Genomic DNA, 21,252 nt, shown 5'->3' on the forward strand with positions numbered 1-21,252 from the left:
GGTTCACAGTATTGAATGCAGCACATAGCCATCAAATTCTTCTTCAAAAGTTGGAATCTTCAATGGTCATCACAGTGTTTGTGTTAGACTGGATCACCTACTTACTCCTACGATACCCTCCTTCCTCCACACTTGCGGGAGTTACCGCTCTCGCATACGAGACCAGTGCTTTTTGGCGCATAGCGAAAAATCGGACTATTGTGATTGGTCACTTATGTGCACACTTGCATGCACGTGGGCTTGCCCCTACAGGCACCGCCCCCACCTTCTCCTTGTCAGTTATTTTCTCTGGAGCAGACAGGATGGAGCTAGGGTGCTGTGTTTGTTGCGCTCCTTTTCCTCCCCCCCCCTCTTCTTAATGTTTTGTTAGTTCTGCTATGCCTTCTTCCGGCAGCACTTTGCTTTTCCTCTCCTGTGCCGGGTAAAACAGGTTTTGCGGCCTGCCGTGCATGCTCATTTAATCTGCCTGGAGTGCTTCAAGCCAGAACATTAAAACCACGGTTGTCACCCTGCATCTCCATAGGGCTTGCATCAAATGAGTGTACTGATGGCTGCCACTACAGCTGAGGTGCCTATGACTCATGAGGTTTTGGCAGTGGCCACGGTGCATCATCAGGGCTCTGCTCCCTTTGCCCTTCCCTCCTCGCCTTCTCCACAGGGGCCCTGGACTTTTGTGCAACAGAGGGCCTTCCTGAGTTCAGTATTGCTAATCCACTTGATCCAGGTTAGTTCAGCTTCCTCAGCCTGGGCACAGATTTCTAGCTAAGTTCTAGCTAAACATGGAGCCCTCAGCCATACAGAGTTGCTTCCAAGACATGATCCATGAGATGCTATCGCCACAGCCAGCACCTATGGTGGCTCCACCGGTCTCTTTGGCCACCACACCTCAGAGTGTTATTCCCCTGGTTTCAGTGGGGGATCCTATGCCACAGGGTCCACTGCCATAAGCTGTAAACCTTACTCTGCAGCTGCAGCCTCCCGTGCCTCCAGGGTTGCTGCCAACATCCCCACTTTCTCTGGCCCCTCCTCTTGCACCCTGAGAGGCCCAGCAGATTTCAGGACCACTGAGATACCTTTCTTGGTAAGGCCGTTTCACAAGTGGGTCAAGGGATTGCCTGATTTTTCCAGACACCCCCATGCCAGAAAGTCCTCCGCAGGAGACTGGCACACTAAGAGTGGTGTTGTTGCCTCATACAAACAAAGTGTATAGCATTGTTGTTGCAGAAGGATGTCATGCAGAGGCCCTCCGAATCTGACTCGTGTCTCATTCAGGACAGGTGGTGAACAGTTGGATTGACATGAGGTACTATCCTTTGCCCTCAGAGGCAATGTGCCATACCTCTCACTCTCTGCCTACCTCATGGTTAGTGTCTGCTTTCACTCTTCAGTCCAGATCATCAGAAAGTTCCTCTGCAATCTCACTGTAGGGGAAGGAAGAGCTGCTCTTGGACCCCTATGGTCACAAGGTGTACCAGAATTCGGCCCTCCAACTTCACCAAGCCTACAGTGCAGGCTTGTCAGCTGCAGCCAATCAGCGGTTGGGACAGGACTTTGTGGACCTTGACAGTTGCCTGCCAGCGCACAAGCTCAATGCCGTTCACGCTGCTCTTGTGTGACAGATTGCCCAGGACCCTTCACAATCAGCCATCAGCCATGTGAACACATCATTCAGTGGCATGGCAGTGTGGGTTAACATTTGGAGGTAAGCCTATTTACAGGCCACTATGTTCATTTGGAACTGCCAACAAGATATTGGACCTTCCCTTTGAGTACACTGATCTGTTTTAACTTCACTACGGATAAGAAGTTACAGGTGAGGAAGGCCAAGTTTCTAGCAGTCTTGGCTAAACTGGCTTCAAAGGTTTTCAAAGATATGTGGAAGGCAGGTCCCACACATTGGAGAGGTGGGTCAGATGGACTGATCGCTCCCCCTCACAGCCCAGGAAAAAAAAAATAGCAGCGCTCCATCCCCAAAGAATTCATGCAGGGGCCATCCCCCTCCCGTCTCCCAGAACCAAAACAATGACAGTCTCGACCGCCCTCATACCACTCTGATCAGAGAATGTATCTCTTTTCATCTAGAGGAAACAAGGGCAATTACCCTTGGTCTGGTCAGGTGGGTTTACTGCTTTCCCGTTCTTCAGACTTCTCCCTCCAGGCCTCCTCTCTACCAGCTCACGATACTCTCATTAGGTCACGAGGTCCTGCATCTTTTGGACATGAAGGCCTTGAAGGAGGTCCCCATGTGCCATGCCAGAGGGGGACAGGACTCTTTCCTAGGCCATTTACAGTGCCAAAAATCAATCTAAGTTTCCCTGCACTAGCCAGTGATTAGTGTTCTACCAAGGTTTAGGGATTGTACCTTAAAAATACCCTGTTTTATTCATGCTCTGTTTAACACTCTCAATTCTCCTTTTCCTACTCTTTTCTCTTATTGACTCCGCCTCACTCCTCCCACAAATCCCCTGTACCTTTCATGTTCTCACTCCTCCTAGGTCTTCCTTTGATGTTACTCCACACTCCACTACTCTAATACTCTGGCCTCCACACTAATACTTCCTCCTCAACACGACTACTTATACACCCTCCTTTCACTCGGTATCATTCACTGAACAGTCACTCCCGTGAGAAACCTGAAGGTGTCCCCCTGTCTAGTCCCCTGGGTTCTGTCATCCAGGTGGCCAGGACACGGCCATCGCTTTTGGGTCCAGTTCCTGGGGGTGGACCAGTGCTGGAGGATCACCTGGATGGGGGTTCCTTGGGGAGTGGGAGTGGGAGTAGGACACTGACGGGTGAGACGCGGTATTCCCCTTCTTTAAAACATTTTCACCATCCTAACATGTGGGATATTACAAAACACTGCCCCCACCTTTTCCGACACAAACACTTTCACACAACACGAAAGACAATGGACTAACACCAGAGCAATTTTCCTGACATGTCCCAATACAAGGGGTCAGTCAGGCAATTGACCAGGATCACACACACCTGACGGCCCTTTCCCTTCCCCACAGGGATACAAGGTGGAGCACGACAGCACACTACGAGTAAGGCAGATGGGAGAGCTAACTCAGCACAGCAGTTAAAACAGCGCAAGTCGAGAGGATACCAAGGGGAGAAGTGACCTTGCCCTTATTGACAGATACCCCTGAAGCCTCAAGTGAAGGAATCATAAGACCGGGAACAATAGCCAGCGGGTGTTGCAGCAGATGTTAACGCTGCCTGGGCGCCTCCTACGCTGACAGCCAAGCCAGGGAAAGATGCATGGCCCAAAGGATCCAGCCTTAACTCTACAGAGAAGAAAGCAAAGCAGTTCATCACAGTCGGTGAGTCGAGGGGAGAGCCGATAAAGAAACAGAACTGTGTTGAGCAAAAGTAGCAAGCGGCTAATTGAACTTTGGATAAAAAAAGAACTGTTGTTAAAAGAAAAGGGGAAAGTCAGCGTAGCAGAACCAAACACCACGTGGGTGTTCACTCGAGAAACACTAGGCGATTACCTCGCTATTGAACAACAGTTACCAGAAGCCTTGGGAGGAAGGCGAGAAGAGGGTCAAAGTGGTCATACGGGGGTCTTGTAAAATCCTCCGTACAGTCGAAAGTCTTTGACCGACGGATGATTGTGAAATGAAGGGAAATTAATCCTGCATGGTGAAAAGACATTAAGACTTGTGAGTGTAAGAGTCTAAAGTTCCATAAACAGTGTGTTGACAGGGTTGAACCCGGCAGAGGGATGTCCACAGTGAACTGTTTTGCAGAAGTTCACAATTGTGAACCCGACGGAGGGAGGCTAGAAGTTGAAAAGGCGTCCGAACCCGAAAGAGGGAGATCCAGGGGTGGAAAATCACCACCCAAAGTTCATTGCGAAAGGAACTGTTAAATTGCATTGTTGAGTACGACTGAGATAGGTCTGCACCCGGAAGAGAGGGACCCAGGGGTGAGGCCGTCACCCAAAGCCATATGTGGAATAGAACGTTTGTGTTTGTTTGTTGGAAATATCAGGCCCTCGAAGGCAAGAGACTTTTTTATTGAAAAGAGACATAACCATCGAGAACCTGATAGCTGGAATGGAACTGTCGACTCGTGCTGGGAAAGCTTGAGTGTGTGCTGTGTTCAGGACACCCACCTTGTCCCGTGCTGAAAACATGGGGAAGGGAGACCACTGGCAATCACATCCTGACTTATTATTTCCTTTTTTGAAATCCCTATAGTATAGGCCCTTTTACTTTGACAAGACGCCACGAGGACTGCCTTATTTTTCATTTGATGGTCGATGCCTGCTCCCATTTTAGATTTAAGTTAGGCGTTTTTCCAACCTGCATATTGTTTAAATAAACACTCTTGAATTGTGATCACTTGTGTTTGTCTTTACTGTTGCCACCATGAGTTCCTTACACTACTCTTTCTAATCACACTTGTCACACAAACAGGCACACTCACACAGCAGTACTACTTTCACTCTCTAGCGAATACTTCACCTGCTCCAGAAATCCCCTCTACAGTCTGCCGCTCCTTCCTCCTTCCTGCTGATCTCTTGGTCGTCCCACCTTCACCTCCGATATCACCTGAATAACCCACGCTTCCTGCTTTCTTTTCCCTGCTTATATGCCTCTCTCTGTGCCGGGATCAGATCTCTCTCCCTGGCCATTCGGGCTATGTCTTCCCCACCCAAGGTGTGTATGTGTGTAAAGCGAAAAGTCGTAGGCTAAGCACCACACACGGTCTGCCGTGTAACGGATAGGGCTGGCACGGAAGGCAAGTGTTCATGGGTCTTCCCAGGGTAAGTTCTCTGGGGGAAGGTGGCTACGTCTCCCCTTTTCATCCATATGGTCTAGGGGGCTTGTGGGTTGCTGTGTGGGCTTGCTGATGTCATTTGGCAGCTCTATGAGTTCCTCTCATCTGCTGCGTGTGGAGGCGGCCATGCAGCTTTCCCTTGCACCCAGTTGCAGATCAAAGCAGTGTTCGGTGCATGTCTGCATCGATATCGCAGCTTCCCTTCTTCTTAGCCAATTGCTCTCCCTGCGACCGTAGTACTGTTGCTGTCTGCTGGTAACTCTGTTCTCTTCTCTGGTTTTACACTTTGATGGTCTTTCTTTCTCGGATGCGGTGCCTCTAAAAGCAATCGAAAGAAACTGTCAAGTATATTTTATTAGATGTAAGCTTGAGATAACAGTAGTCTGCACAGAAACATTCTGGCCCGCAGGGGGGCAGGAGTTGGAGCTCTTTCAACTGCCACTGTCCATTTTAGGGGTAGCACTGGCTCTGACTCACTCCCTGATATTCCTCCCACACTCGGCTGAGAGGGATTCTCATCTCCTCTTGACATGGCCAGATTACTGGGAACCACACATTTGTTTTCTACGCTTCTCTTTTGGGAGGTGTCAATTTCAATACAGGATGCAGCTCTTTCGGCTCAATGTGGCCCCACAAGTCTTCAGTAAAATGTGCTGTGGTGGCCTTCCTCGGGCAGTGAGGTATCCACATCTACCCTTACCTTGATGGCTGGTTGGTTCTTTAGACTTCTCTTATAATCCTGCGTGTTCCCCTGATCCACCTTGGTCTGTCAGTGAACCTGCCAAACTCCTCCTTGATGCCTACTCAGAGGCTGACCTTCATTGTTATCATCTGGGACTTTCGCCAGGCCAAGATTTTTCCCATTCTTTCAACTTGCTCCCTTTTTCTAAATAACTCTTCAGTGATTCCGGATACTGCTGTGTCTTAGTTCCTACTATGTTATGTCTACACCTCATGCCAGGTTCAAGATGAGGACAACCAAGCTTTCCTTTGGCTGCAGACTGCCCTCAAGCAGTGCATCCTAAGTTAGTTATTCTCTACTTCCTTTTTCTACGGATTTCGTACAGTAGGGATATGGAGATCGTGGGAAGGCTGCAGTCCCTGCGATCTGTAGCTTTCAATGATGCAAGAGACTATCCAGCGGGCAATGCGGCTTGGTCCCGTCTAGGTTATAGGTCAAAGGATCAATACAAAAGGACCGAATGGTCAAAGGATTGATTCAAAAGGACCTAAATCAAAAGGATTGAATGTTTTTTTTTTTTTACATTTTTTTTGGGGGGGGCAGGGTCACCCCCCAACCCCTGTTTTTTTGGTAAAAACCACTTTTTTTACCTATACGAAAACCCCCAAAAAATATATAATGGAAAAAAAAATGTGATCCTTTTGTTTTCGGCCCTATTGCATTCGATCCTTTTGAAGTCGACCCTTTGAACGGACGCACCCTGTCTAGGTAGAGTTTCAACAACAAGCTTGTGGAGCACCCTTTTCCCCTTTTGAAGAGCCTGTTCACAGTCAGCACCTTAAAAGTTAATAATAAATCAATCTTCTCACCTTCTCTCATTTGTATTGTATGCTGCCAAGGAGTTGTCCTCTTCTGACAAAGGGAAAGAGTAGATGATTTTAGATATCATTGGGAAGGTGGTGTACCAAAATTCCTCCTTACATCTAAGGCACGCAAATTTGGATGCCTTCTTGGCAAGTGCCAATCAAAAGCTCTGGCTTGAGCTTCCAGTTTTTACAATGTTTCTCCCCCAGAACAAACTGGAGTTCTTCACGGTTGGGCTCTCAGAGGCCAAATAGGTTGCCTATTTTACTATGCAGTCGACTATATGGACATGGGTGATCATGGGGCATACTAGTGGGGCCAGCTTTTCTAAAGTAGGTGTGGATTCGGACAATCGAATTTAGCATAAATGTCCAAGAATACATCCCGGACCTCCTGTTTGCTGCAAGCTATCTTTTTAACTCACCACCCCCCTCCCCAAAATGAGGAGCTGATGAAAACAACAGACAAGAAAAGTATCCTCTGTTTGCCTCTCAACTAGGCAAGGGCCTGTTGTCATAATGGGATTTTGTTTAAAATGTCATTGGACGGTCTATGCATTCCCCCCATCCCCTTGATCCACAGGACCCTACTGAAGTATCAGGATTCTCTTTTATCCAGGATTATTCTGATGACCCCTTGGAGGCCAGCCCAGTTCTGGTTTTCACACTTGGTAATCCTGGTTTAGCCCCCTTTGATTCACATCCACATATGCTGAACATTCTATCTCAGAGGTAAGGGAATCGTCCTTTAACCTTCCCTTATAGAGCTGAACTTTGCAACCCAGTTCCTGTCCACCTAACTCTAGGCTGCAGATGTTGGCTCGCCAGATGTTTTGGATTACAACTCCCATTACCCTCAGTCAGCACATAGTCAGTGGTGAAGGATCTTGGGAGTTGTACTTCAAAATATCTGGTAAACTGCATGTTTCAGTCAACTGCACAAGGACATCTGTGTCTTTTGTCATCGAACATGGACATCATCAAGGCCGCCAGTGAAAGCTATACTATCCACCAGTATAAGAGCAAGATGAGTAGGTTCTTCTAGGGTCCCTTCAACAAGGTGGGGGGTGTTAACCTTCTTGATTGTAGTCCTAACCATGTTCTTTCCTTCATCTCAGGGATAACCATTCAGTCGTGTAGGACCGTTCGGCCTTGGGCACTTACAAGATATTACATGTGCACAGAGACAGTTTGCTTCTCCCTTTCTGATCCAGTTTTCAAGAAGCAGATTGAGGGGCTCTCTCATTAACCTCCAATACCAATAAGGACAATGGTTCTCCCTGTTCTGAGCCAAAAGCACATAGATCGATGGCCCTGAAGCATATCCGTTTTGCCTCATGGAAAACAGCTATTTCGAATGGATTTTGTTCTCCAACGTATTCCACATCTTTGACATGTATTGTCTACAGCTGTGCACTTCGGAAACTTTTTCAGCAGAGGGCGTCCTGCGTCGATGACGTCGGGTCGATGTCCCTCGAAGGCCTCCGTCGAGGGTGACGTCACTGGATGTTATGAATATGACGCATGGCACCCGTAGCCTCAGTTCTGTTTTTTCTGTGAATGTGTTGCTTCATGAAACTCGGCGCGCCTCGTGTGTTCATCGTTGAGATGTCTTTTTCTTCGAGCCCTCCGACTCTGCGGTCTGGCTTCAAGACTTGCCCGGGACTGCAAGTCAAAAATGACGATCACCAACCAGTATCGCATTTGTTTGTGGTGCTTGGGCTGGTCACACGACACTGACAACTGTTCAAAATGCCAGTTGCTGACTGCCAAGGCCTTGCGGGAGCATAAGGTTTAGCTCCAGGTAGGTAGGGGCTCTAAGCCTAGTAAGTCCCGAAAATCTAAATCGTCCAAGGGGGTTTCCACCGACGACTCGAGGGGCGACGCTCCGCGTCAGGAAGTGGCCCAGGGATCTCTGTCCCGGAGTGGTTCCCGCCATTCTTGTTCCTCATCCTGGCACTCTAGGAAGCGCTGTCACCGGCCGCCTTCCCGGTCCTTGTAGGAGGATGGTGCCTTGAGGAAAGTGGCATGCCCGACGAAGTCCTCGACTCCGGAGGAATGGACTGCCTTTAAGAAGCAGATGTTAGCGATATTCCAATCGCAGGGCACTGTTTTGGTCGTGCCTTCTAACGAAGCCAGCAAAGAACAGTCTCGTACCGCGGCTCGCACGCCTTTGGGCTCAGGTCCGCGACACGACTCGCGAGATCCTGGGATCAGTCCTCGTCTCCAGCGAGACCGCTGCAACCTGTTAAGGGCTCGAAGCCGGCGTCGACTAGGTCAATGCTGTGTCCGTCCGACTCGGACGTTGATGTTTTGCCGTTGTATCAGCCCACGGCGCCATCGGCACCAGTGTCGACACCGAAACCTTCAGCAATCATGGCGTCGAGGTTGTCGACGCTTTCGACGTCGAAGCCATTGGCGCCCTCAACGCCTTCGGGTATTTTTGCCCACAATTTGCCAGTGGAGTACCCGGATCTCGTAGATCCTCCTAGGAAGGCTACTGGGAATTCTGTGAGGCCAGTTTTGGATGCCAGGCCCTCTTCTGTCCCCAGGCCAGGGTTTCAACTCACTCTGGATGAAATTTATGAAGAGGAAGAAAGGTCTGATTTTTGAGGACCCGGGTGAACTTGACGTGGCTCCAGTTTTTTTTGGAGACAGTCAATTGGAGGAGTTGAGGCAAAAACCCTTCATGACGGCAGTGGGTTGGACACTTCTCCAGAAGTGGAATTTGATAGGCCTGAGTCTGTGGCTCATGCTGAGTCTTCATACAGGAGGTTCATGGCTAGGGTCTTGGAATATCTGGGATGGTCCAGTCCTCCTGAAAACTTTGTACAGGATGATCTAATAGACATCTTAGATCAAGTTCCATCTTCTGACCCGGTGTTGCCATTTCATCTCACCTTGCAGAAAAGGGTGGCAGCTGCTTGGCAGTCCCCGGAATCTCTTCCGGCTGTTAATAAATCTTTGACAAAGAAGTACCGCCCTTCCGTTAGCGACCCCAGCTGTTTATCCACTCACCCCACTCCCGAGAGTTTGGTGTTTCAGGCAGCTACGGCCACCTTGAGGCAGGCGGCGTACCCTACCATCCCTCTGGATAGGGACGACAAGCGCTTCGACGGTTGGGCTCAGAAGGTATTTTCTGCTAGGAGCATTGCCTTGAAATCGGCCAACTCCACTTGTTCCTTGGCAAGGTTCTCACACACTATGTGGAACTGCGTTTCTTTAGCGGCTGAGCATATTCCCGAGGGGGAAGAAAGGGATGGGTTCCTTGCTCTCGTGCAAGATCGCAAGGATGCCATGTGAGAATCCGTTCAGTCAGGTTTGGATACGGCCGACAGTGTTAGCCGATCCATCCAGCGGCTGCGAGCACCGTTATACACAGATGTGCGTCGGTGCGGAAGTCGGGTTTTGCTCCGGATGTGCAGGCCCATCTTCTGAACTTGCCCTTTGATGGCGCACATTTGTTTCGCAGCAAGGCTGACGAGAGCCTTGAGAGGTTGCAGACCTCGAAAGCTGCGGCTAAATATTTAAGCACAGCTGTGCATCAACCTCTGCTTTTTCATCCTAGGGGACAGCAATGGAGGGGAGGTTATTTTCATTACTGCTCCTCCTTTCGGGGCCAGTCAGTGGCGAGCGAAAAAGTACCTGTGGTGGTCAGGGAAATCATGGTGCCAAAGCTGCTCAGGCAGCTGCCTCTTTGCCTTCGGGCATTGCCGCAGCTGCTTCCAAACAGTCATGAGGCCATGTCCCATGGTTCGCCGGTTGGGGGCAGACTGTCTCAGCATCTCGAAGAATGGCGGACCATTACTTCAGATGCGTGGGTTCTGGATACCCTAGCCCACAGCTACTGCCTTCCCTTCATTCAGCGGCCTCATGACAATCCACTGGGGAAACTCTCTTTGAAACTTCCAGATCCGCTCCTTGTGCAGGAAATCTTAACCCTGCTGGAGAAAGGCGCTATAGAACTGGTGCCTGTAGCAAAGAGGAGCAAGGGTTGGTATTCCTCTTATTTTTTGATCCCGAAGAAAGACGGGGGATTGAGACCCATCATGGACTTGTGTTGGTTGAACAAACTTCTCAGGAAGGACAAGTTCAAGATGGTTACTCTTTCTAAAGTCCTCCAGGCCCTTCAACTTCAGGATTGGTTGGTGTCTCTGGACCTGCATGATGCTTACTTTCATGATGCCGATTCATCCCGAGCACAGAAAGTACATAAGGTTTGCGGCTGGCGACTCGTACTTTCAGTTTCGGGTCCTGCCGTTCGGATTGACCTCTGTCCCGATGGTCTTCACCAAGCTAATGGTTGTGGTGGCAGCGTACCTCAGGTGAGGGGGGATGCATGTCTACCCCTACCTGGACGACTGGCTGATCCGGCAAGCGTTGGATCATCTCGGTCTCACCTGCCGCACCCTCCACAGACTGGGTCCTAAATTTCAAGAAGTTGCATCTGACACCTTCCCAACATCTCCAGTACATCAGGGCTGTGTTAGACATGTCCTTGGGGAAGTGCTCGCTTCCCAAGTTGAGGGCTCATCACATTGTGCAGATGGTGGACAAGTTTCAACATGCCCAGTCTCCCAGCTTTTGAATTCTTAAGGTTGCTCGGCCTCATGGCATCCTGCATTTTTCTGGTGCCAGAGGCCAGGCTGTGGATGAGATCCCTGCAATGGGTCCTCAAGATGCAGTGGTCGCAGTTCTCCGGCAAGATGTCGGATCCCGTTCAGATTCCACTCTCGGTCCCCCAGGATCTTCTGTGGTGGGCCAACGAAGGGAACCTGATGAGGGGGCAACCGTTTTGGCAACAGTGGCCAGAGGTGACTCTAGTGACGGATGCTTCCCTCACAGGATGGGGCGCTCATGCCAACGACTTGACTGCCAGCGGTTGTTGGTCTCTGTCAGAGTCCAAACTCCACATCAACCTGTTAGAGCTGAGGGCCATCAGGCTATCCCTGAAGGCTTTTGTGCCCTCTGTACGGGGGAAGAGTGTCCTGATCATGACGGACAACACAGTGGCCATGCATTACCTCAACAAAAAAGGGGGGGTAGGGTCACTCCCGTTGTGCAGAGAGGCAATGCAGCTCTGGTTCTGGGCCATCCAGCAGGGAATTTCGATCTCTGCAGTTCATCTGGCCGGAGACGAAAATGCGGCGGCGGACCCTCTGAGCAGGAGGGAGCACTGTCTCTCACGAGTGGGAGTTGGCTCAGGAAGTCCTTCAGGAGATCTTCGCCCCCTTTGGGGAACCTCACAAGTGGCTCTCTTCGCCACCAATGTCAACCGGAAGTGCGAGATTCTGCTCAAGGGAATTTCCTCCAAGATGAGCTTTAGGAGACGCGCTCGTAGTGGATTGGTCGTTCGCACTGAGGTACGCATTTCCTCCAGTCCCCGTCATGCCTCAAGTGTTGCGGAGGTTACGGAGGTTCGGTTCCCACATGATCCTCATTGCTCTGGATTGGGCCAGGAGAGCGTGGTACTCGGACCTTCTGGAAATGTCTGTCTGCCTTCCACGCCGTCTTCCCTACCGAGAGGATCTGCTCTCGCGCGAGGGGCTGGATGGGGGGAATCAGATTCTCCATCCAGTGGTCAAGACTCTCAACCTTCACGCTTGGTATCTGAAAGTTCGAGGTATAAGGATTGGGACCTCCCGGATGACGTTATGGAGGTGTTGCTTTCGGCCAGGCGGCCTGTAACAAAATCCCTGTACCGTTGCCGTTGGCATAAGTTCTGCGACTGGTGCAGAGATCACAATGTTGATCCTTTTTGGTGCTCCATTCCTATGGTTTTGTCTTCCTTACTTTCTTTGGCCCACAGGGGCCTTCAAGTGGGTACCATTAAGGGTTACCAGGTGGCGCTGTCTATCTTTAAGCGCTCATCTGAAGAATGTTCTTACTTTAAGATTTCTTTGATTTCTCAATTTCTTAAAGGACTGACTAATGTGTTCCCGCCGTCCCCTTTCCAGGTGCCGGTTTGGGATTTGAATTTGGTTTTGAAATTTCTCATGGGGGATCCATTTGTACTCTTGTCCTTTTGAGATTACTGTGCTTCAAGACTGTGTTCTTGGTTGCGGTTACTTCCGCTCGCAGAGTGAGTGAATTGCAGGCACTATCCTCTAAGCCACCCTTTACTGTGTTTCACAAGGACAGGGATGTACTGCGGGTATGTCCCTCCTTTGAACCTAAGGTAGTATCTGAATTTCATTTGAGTCAGAAGGTGGTGCTTCCATCTTTCTACCCTCCTCCTCATCCTGGTAAGGAAGAGGAGCAACTCCATTGGTTGGATCCTAAGAGAGCTCTGAGCTTTTACATTTCTAGGATGTCCAGGGTCAGAGTGGACGATCAACTCTTTGTAGGATATGCTGGACACCGATTGGGCCAGGCTGTTACCAAACAGACCTTGTCCAGGTGGATTATCCTCACCAGTACAGAGTGTTACTGATTGGCGGGTAAGGACCATCCTGGAGGACTGCAAGCTCATTCCACTAGGGGAGTGGCTACTTCCACCGCACTCTAGCGGGGTGTTCCTATTAGGAATATTTGTGATGCCGCTACATGAGCTTCACTCCATACCTTTGTTAAGCATTACTCCCTGCATACGATCCATAGTCAGGATATGGCCTTTGGGAAGGTGCTACTTTATTCTGCAATCTGATTGGGTACTCTAAATTCTTTTCCCTCCTCCATTTACTGGTACTGCTTTGGGAGTCTGTGAAAGATGTGGAATGCGTTGGAGGACACAATCCATTCGAAGAACAAGTTACTTACCAACTAGTAACGTTCTTTATACTGAATGTTCCTCCAACGTATTCCGCATTAGCCTCCCAGCCTGCCCCTCTGGAAAATTTCCTATGCTATTGCAGCTTACGTTTCCGCAAGGCTATGTGCAGTTAAGCAGGCATGAGACTGGTGCCACACGTTCGGAGGGAAAAAACTTAAACTGAGGCTAGGGGCGCAATGCGTCCTATTTATAACATCCGGTGACGTCGACCTCGACGGAGGCCTTCGAGGGACATCGACCCGACATCATCAACGCAGGACGCCCTCTGCTGAAAAAGTTTCCAAAGTGCACAGCTGTGGACATTACATGTCAAAGATGTGGAATACGTTGGAGGAACATCTAGTCGAAAGAACATTACCAGTTGGTAAGTAACTTGTTCTTTGGTGGCAGTCTTGCCCTTATGGGCCTGCTGTTACTTTCTTCCTCAATCGTCAACCATACTCTTGTACCGGTCTCGTCTCCTTGACTTCTTACCACAGTCTTGCAGCAGCCACACCTCCTGTGCTGCTCATCTTTAGAGGGCTATGATGACTATTGCCTGCTGGAAGACATTCTACCAGTGGTTTCTTTATCACTATACCTTCCCGCCCCATAGCGCATCATTTCTTCTCCTCCTGTTACTGCTGATGTAATGATTATCCATTGGGCATGTCTATACTTTCACTCATTCTCTTTTTGTATACCCTATCACTCCTATTAAACATTCTTTTAGCTAAAATATACATTTTCTGTGTTTAGGTGAAATAAAAAGTAGTAACATACCAGATTTGAAGCATGGACAGTCCAGGCCAAAACAAACAGCGAAGACTCTAAAGTGATCTTATGCTAGTGATATTTGTATCTCAGACATCTGTTCCCACCAAGTTCAAGAGGTCTGAGTAAGTTGCATAGGCCACCGTGATTGTTTAGTTTGGTAATGTAACTCTTCACAAAATCTGGAGGTTTTTACTTTGCGTGAGTTTAACATTTTTGAGTTCAGTTATAGTTTCATTTGCTGGAATTGTATTGCTCATCTATGCCTGAAGACAGTGGAGTAGGTGAAATGTGAAGTTATCTATGCGTTTCGAGCCAGTCAATCGGCAACAAGGGTTCTTTTACAATAATATCAAATGGCTAATATATGTAGTTAGAAAAACCTCTGCACAAAAAATTTACTTCAACCACAAGGTGGCTTTTTTTGTGTAAATCCTTTGAGTTGTTAACCAATGTTCTGCTTTTCAGAGGATGAAATGTTGAGCATTAGCTTTGACCTACTCCTTAATCTTCACTTGGGTCATAGTTATATGCTGAAATGTTGCCTGACAAGTAGAGTTCAATGGATCAGGGCTAGCTTTCTCCAGCCTATCCCTAGCCTGCTACTTGTAGTACTCACTTATTTCATTTAGCTTTTCATGATCATATTCAATTTAAATTGCATCCTATTATTTAGTTATGCTTTCTGGTTTTATGTTTTTTTAACTCTTATTTTTATGAAAGCTCTTTTCAGTTAGAGCAGGTATTCACAATCAAAAAACGTGCAACCTAACAGTTAGGATTCGAGACCAAATATTTGAAAAATTCTACAGTGATGGCTTGTGGAGCACTGCTGAGTATTGACTTACTGTTCGGGCATTTCAGTTTAGCATAGTATCTGGTACCTCAAGCTATGATTTACTTAATTTTGTACTCCTTTATCAGGAGGCATGAATGGAAAGAATATATTCATAATTCTATTTTCTTTTATATATCAGATTTCAAGAAACTTGCTTGTGAATTTCTTAATAAAGCTCATTTCTAGAGCCCTTATCAGTCAGCACAAAACCATAGGCGCTGATAAGGTCTAACAAAGGTTTATTGTTTCCAATCCATAGATGTCCAGTTTCTTCATTGTTCCTTAAAGTTCACGTGACATATGAATCATGCCTATTTTGTTACAGATGTTCATGTATAACTGATTACTTCAGTAGCCTGCATAAGATTGAGCGAGCCAGACTTGCAAGTTTTTCACAGCCGATAACATTGAAGCATACCCCTGTCATTGCAATCCTAGTAGTTCATATTTGGAGTCTTCCTGTTTGCTCACAGACATTATTGGAGAATGGGTAAGGGTATTGTGAGGGTGTAGAATTAAGACTCTGACACAAAGGTGTCAATTTTCCTGTACATAGACTTGTATTAAAGGATAAATGTGGGTGGAGAAAGGCCTCACTAGTCCTAATGCTAACAGGGGTGTCCGTGCCTCAACACAAATTGTAAAGGGGCTTGTTAGGATGTCAAAAATAAAGGTGAGTCCAATGTTGTGTCAGAACCCTAATTCTCACCCTTGCACTAATAACTAAATACAAGGTGAAAAGGGGACGTCTGCTCAGCAGAGTTCTAAATGTTGTAAAAATAAACAAAGTTCCAATGTGTATAAAATAAAGTTCCAAATTAGCAAAGTTCTCTGGCTCAAAAGAAAGCAATGATCCAACTCAAAATGTTGATGACTTGATGCCAAGAGAATGACTCTCTTCTCTTGGTCTCACTCGGGCTTCTCACTGTGGTTACAGACAGCAGGGAGATGTCCCCCTTCTCCTGGCTTTCTTTAGGCTTCTTACAATGTCAAGTGAGTGCCTTCCTTCTCCTGACTTCTCTCATGTAGTTCTCAAAACACCAAGTAGGATGCTTCCCTTCCTGGCCTCTTCTTCGCAACACCAGGAGGATGCTTCCCTTCCCCTGGTCTCTTCTTCTCTCACCTTGCTTTCAAATCTCTAGGGTATGGGTTCCAAACCTATAAGGTTCTCTTGTGATAGTGTGGCAGACTTGGTTCACTAGCCTGGCAAGTACTGTGACTGTTTCTTTCCTGATGGTATGGCAGAGATGGTTCACTATCCTGCCAAGTACTGCGACTATGAAGGTGATTTTTTTTCTTGGGGGCTCCAGAGGTTTACTTTGCTTCCCTGAGTTTCCCTTTTTCCCCTGTTTGGCTGGGTCAGGGTATCCCGCTGCTCCCTTGTGCCGCTACCAACCATCCTGGTCACTGCTATACCTTTAGGGTCTCTCCTGGTGGTCTTTGGTTGGTTTTGGGGTCTTCCTGCTTTGGTTTTCGTGTTCTGCTGTCTCCCCCCCTTCTCTGGTGTGCTGCAGCAACTCTAAAGCATGTGGTTCCCCTGGTCCCCCCAGGGGGAGTCGACTTTCTGTCAGGTCCTTTGAAAAGGGGTTCACTTTGCCCCATATCCCCCAGTCTTCATCAATTTCCTGGTGTGCAAAGGTTCCCCTTCCTTCTGATAAAGCCTCTGGTCCACAGCTTCTTCGGCTTCTAATTTTGCTTCAGCACAGCATTCCTGCTTCTTGCTTTCCCAGGGAGGGCGTCTCTCATACTTCCTCAGTCTGTCTTCCCTTTTATAAAGGTCCTGGCCAATAGGACTTGGGAAGACACTAGAACGCTAAACCTGCTTCCTACAGGTAATCCTCACGTTTCCCTCGTCACAGTACTGATTTTAGGACTCCCTTGTGAGTCATTGGGGTTCTTCCTCGTCACAGTACTGGGAATGGGATCTTCACTTAGGTAACACCAATTCATCCTCGCCCCAATACTTTCTAGGGAAATGGCAGGGAAACGGCAGCATGACTACAAGTTTTGAATTTATTAGGGAAGTAGTTGTTCTTAGGGACGTAGAAAGGGGCTGATTTCTTTTTAAAAGGACACCCCCCCCCCCCCGTAGTGAAAACAGTACGACATCCATGGATTTATTAGTGTCTACATTAGGTACTGAGAGTACAAGGTCAGTTACCTGTATGTCCTAAACTGCAAAGTTTTGTGTGTAGAGTATTATGATTTCTTTTTGAAGTGCAGATTGCAAAATGTATTGTTGGTATTGCTGCTGATACAGAGAATTGGAAATTGCCTTGTAAAGTATGAACGCAGTTTCCCGAGTAAATACCATTTTTGGGAAATCAAATGTATGTAAAGCATTCACAAAACGGCATTTTTACTTGCATTCACTGGTGACACGAAATCTCCCTGCATGCCGTTGAAGTTTTTCTGCCCTTTCAGAGACTGGATAACATATGCATGACTTTGGAATTGTTCTAATTGTGGTAAAATATTAAATTAAAATGTCACTTCTTTTACTAGGTTAACAAAACCCTTGTCGTTTGCGGACTGTGTTGGGGATGAACTGCCCTGGGGATGGGAATCTGCCTATGATCCTCAGATTGGGGTCTACTACATCGATCATGCCAGCCGTATGTCTTCTCCTATGTTGGTTGCTTGTTATGCATTTCAATTTGAACAAATATTTCGTGTGATCTAATTGTGTTTGTTAATGTGGATAAACATGCTGTTAAAAATGTTGCCTTATAACTAAGTGCACCTTTGATAGGATTTCTGTTAGGTTACCTATGCTGATAATTTTTCGGCCTTTCAACAAATATGTCTAGGAGATGGGTGGGAAAAACGAAATAAAGTAAAAATTACCAGGATGCTTATACTAGGTCAGCACCCATTGCCTATTCCTTGTTTGTTCTTCTCAGCAGGACAATGATGTAATGTTGTTAAGGTGGGCAGGTCATCATATGTACATTTGTAAGATGTTCTCAAGATAGTATCTTAACAATATCCACCTGTCGATCCAGCCACTCTCTCCCTGATCTAACTAACAGAAGTTTGTCTGACCTCACATGCCCCGATTCCATTCTTGAGATCTTTCTATTTTATTAAAACAAGCAATGAATACAGCATATGATGTTAGGAACAGAACAAGGGCTTTCTATGGTAAATAGAAATTGAAGAGATGGTGACAGGCCTGATTTTTAAAATAGTTAACAGTGCGAACACACAATTAAAGCAGATTTAGGACATTTTCAGTAAGGACCTCAGAAAGACTCCACACACACCCAGAATGGAAAAGTGTTAAAGAGAAAAAAGGAAAGAAAAAGGTTTAACATCATACTAAGATGGGAATGACAGATGAGGGCAGGAGTGCCATCAGGAAATTTAATAAGACTTAAGCTTGCAAGGGAAGAGTGGGAGCCTTAGCGAAGACCACACCAAACCTCTCAACCATTTAGGTTCAAGAAGCTCCACCAGATTGCCCTGTAGGGGACATACACCACACTGTCCCTGTGCTCTTTACCACTTTGTGATCAACTGATCCTCTAGAAACCAGTCTTCCATTGATTTCCAAACCATCAGAATCAGTTTTTTGGCCACGGATAGCACCATAACCAACCACAGTCTCTGAAATGGGCTGGGGCTATTCTCAATTTCCAAATAGTGTAACAATGGCACGAGAGGGAGGCATGCAATTTGAACCCCCAACACCAGATCTAATCAATCCCAAACATCCTCCGTAAGAGCCAACCCCTTTGAGCAATTCCAGAATAAGTGTGTTTGTGCCCCAGGGACCAATATGCAACCACAAAAATGGTCTGTTTATACTAAGTCTAGGTTGGCCATTCTAAATGGGTGCAGTATATCAAAAAAGCAATCTACTTCCGCTCAAACTTCAGGTCAGGCCAAGTTTTAAATTGTGCAAAGAATAGCATATTGACCTCGTAGACAACCCCACTGATCTCAAGGTAGAGTAATTTTAGAGAAGACTGCCACTGTCATCTTCTTGGCTGGGGATGGCTCCATAGGTGATAAAACCTCAAATTGTGGATGCAGGGACACCAGCACTAGACACCAATATCTGTAGTGAGGAGGGCCGCCTCTCCTATCAATCACCAGTTTGAGGTTGCCTGGGGATGACCTCCACCATTATGGCATGGGGACAGTTCTCTTGTTCCAAATCCTAAACTTTAAAAACCCAAAGTCAGTTATTTTCCTGTCAGACTGGACAAACCTTCAGGATACCCACTGCTAGCAAGGACTGCCAAAAGAGCTTACAACCATTCTGAGTAATCTTTGGGTTCTCCCATAAAGTGGCAGTATATGAAGGAAGAGGCTGCCATCATTGTTGCCAGGACAAGCTTGCCACTTTCTTTTTTGACTCTTTAGGATAGGTTTGAGGGCAAAAGTGATATGCTCCCTAGCCTCATTGGCAATTGCTGGAATGACAAGGGAACCCCTTCCTTGTGTTTACCATCCAGGCTAGTATCCTGCTTGGTCTATTAATTAATGAAAACTGCTCAAAATCCACAAATGTTTGTTGTTTTTTGTCAAGTGTTTTGGCGATGTCTTTCTCACTCTGTTTTTTAAATTCCTTTCTCTAATGTGTTAAGTATGTTCCATATATCCTTTTTTTTAAAAAAAAAGATTTTTATTTTGAAAACAAATAAACAATACAAACCAAACTTGCAGCGTTATTTACAATAAACTCGTGAACATCAATTAACGCTCATTACTGCTCCCCAAATCCCCCCCCCCCCAAAGAGCTTATTTGCATTTCTGGTTCTGTATCCGCTGCGTGTGGCTGGGTATCGCTTCCTTCCGAAGCTGCAGGATCCACTACTGTGCCAAACAGTCCTGTTATTAACATTCTCCAAGCCATCAGGTTACCCACATCTTCTTCCCCGCACTTGCTACATGCCTCCTGCCACATCACTGTTTCAGCCTCCGCCCATTTTTGTAAGTCCCGCCACCATACCTCTACCCGTGGCTTGTGGCATTGCTTCCAGCCCATAGCTATCCTTCTTTTAGCAAGCACATATGCCAGGTCCCTCAGTTTCCCAAGGTGTTTAGTGTTCCGTGGTCTGGGAATCCCTCCCAACAGGCAGGCCCAGGCTGTATCTATGTTGAGCGAGACCCCTTTATCGGCTAGTTTACGTGCCACTTACCCCCAAAAAGCTTCAATCACTGGGCAAGACCAGAACATGTGTGTCATATCTGCGTCTTCCTCATTGCATATTGGGCATGCTTGTCTTCCTGTGTTTGCGAACTTAGATATTCTCTTCGGGGTCATATAGGCTCTATGCGTTATGTATAACTGTATCTGCTGCAATCTAGCATTTCTGGACACTTTCTTGTGGTATCCTATAGCACGTTCCCACATTCCATCGGTCATCTGTGCCCCCACCTCCGCTTCCCAGTCCAGCCTCGGGTGAGTCAAATCCTTCCCCACCCTGGTCATCACCATCTCATACAGTCTAGAGATTTCGTGTCCTCCTTCTGATATATCATATATTGTTCCCATTAGAACGTCTGGTTCTTCCGCCAGTACAATCTCTGGCCAGGTTTTGCGAATAGTCTGCACTAGCCTACGATACGTGACATATTGGCCTCCATGCAAGCCTGTCTCTTCTCCCAGTTCTTCGAACTCTTTAATAGCCCCTTCTTGCCATATGTCTCCCAATGTGACCAGCCCAACCGATTCCCAATAGGTCCTGATTATCATCCTGAGCTGGTTGTCTCCCCTAGCTAAGGCAACTAGTGGCACCTGTGGGGAACACGGGCATGGGTTCTCCATCAGTTGGCATACTCTGTGCCACATCTTCCACCCAAGCAACAGCATACCCGGGCGTTCTTTCATTTCAAGTCTAGTCACCCAGATAATCTCATTTAGGTAAAACGGGGTGCAGTCCTGCCCAAACAGCCTAGATTCAGGAGTTTCTTCATCAGAGAGCCATTTGGTTACATATTGCAACTGACTGGCTACATAATAGGCCTCAAAGTTCGGCAGCTTGATGCCCCCTCTATCATGGAAGTTCTGTAGCTTCCATAGCGCAACACTATTGCGAGTGCCGTGCCACAGGAAGTCCCTACACATTCTGTTCAGTTTGACAAAAAACTTTTTGGGTATCAAGTATGGTATATTACTGAAGAAATCTAACAGCCTAGGCAGGACCACCATTTTGAGCATCGCCCCCCGTCCCATCATCGCCAGCGGCAGCTTCTCCCATATGTTCCATATATCCTTGAGGGTGCCTTTTTCCTTGGTGATAGGGGCTGATATGTTCTTTCTAAAAACAATGTCCGTTCGAATGACCACTGTTTAATAACATTTGGCCCATCTGGGGCATTCCTTATCTTATCCAGCTGTGATCTGAGAAGGTTTTTGAAAGTATTATACTGTCTTGTACCCAGACAGTGGACTTGCATGTAACAAATAGATGATCTGTCCTTGTGTAACGCTCACCTGATTCCCGCAGAGGCGCCGGTCTTGACTGGGTGAATGCCGTATCTTCAAAGGTGATGTGTAACACACGGTTGGCTCTTTGGGCTGGACCTATGTGCACTGTAT

The 21,252-nt window shown here is 47.2% G+C and overlaps 1 protein-coding gene across 1 annotated transcript in view; it reads left to right on the top strand.

Moving 5' to 3' along the window:
• WWC2 (WW and C2 domain containing 2) overlaps positions 1-21,252 on the top strand; it is a 2,565,136-nt gene that overhangs the window by 332,039 nt on the left and 2,211,845 nt on the right. Inside the window, exon 2 of the mRNA XM_069631472.1 lies at positions 17,205-17,314. Within this exon, the coding sequence (XP_069487573.1) occupies positions 17,205-17,314 (110 nt within the window). The remainder of the gene's footprint in view (positions 1-17,204; positions 17,315-21,252) is intronic.

This window comes from Ambystoma mexicanum, chromosome 6q, assembly GCF_040938575.1.
Source record: "Ambystoma mexicanum isolate Mex_15411 chromosome 6q, UKY_AmexF1_1, whole genome shotgun sequence".
NCBI classification, from domain to species: Eukaryota; Metazoa; Chordata; class Amphibia; order Caudata; family Ambystomatidae; genus Ambystoma; species Ambystoma mexicanum.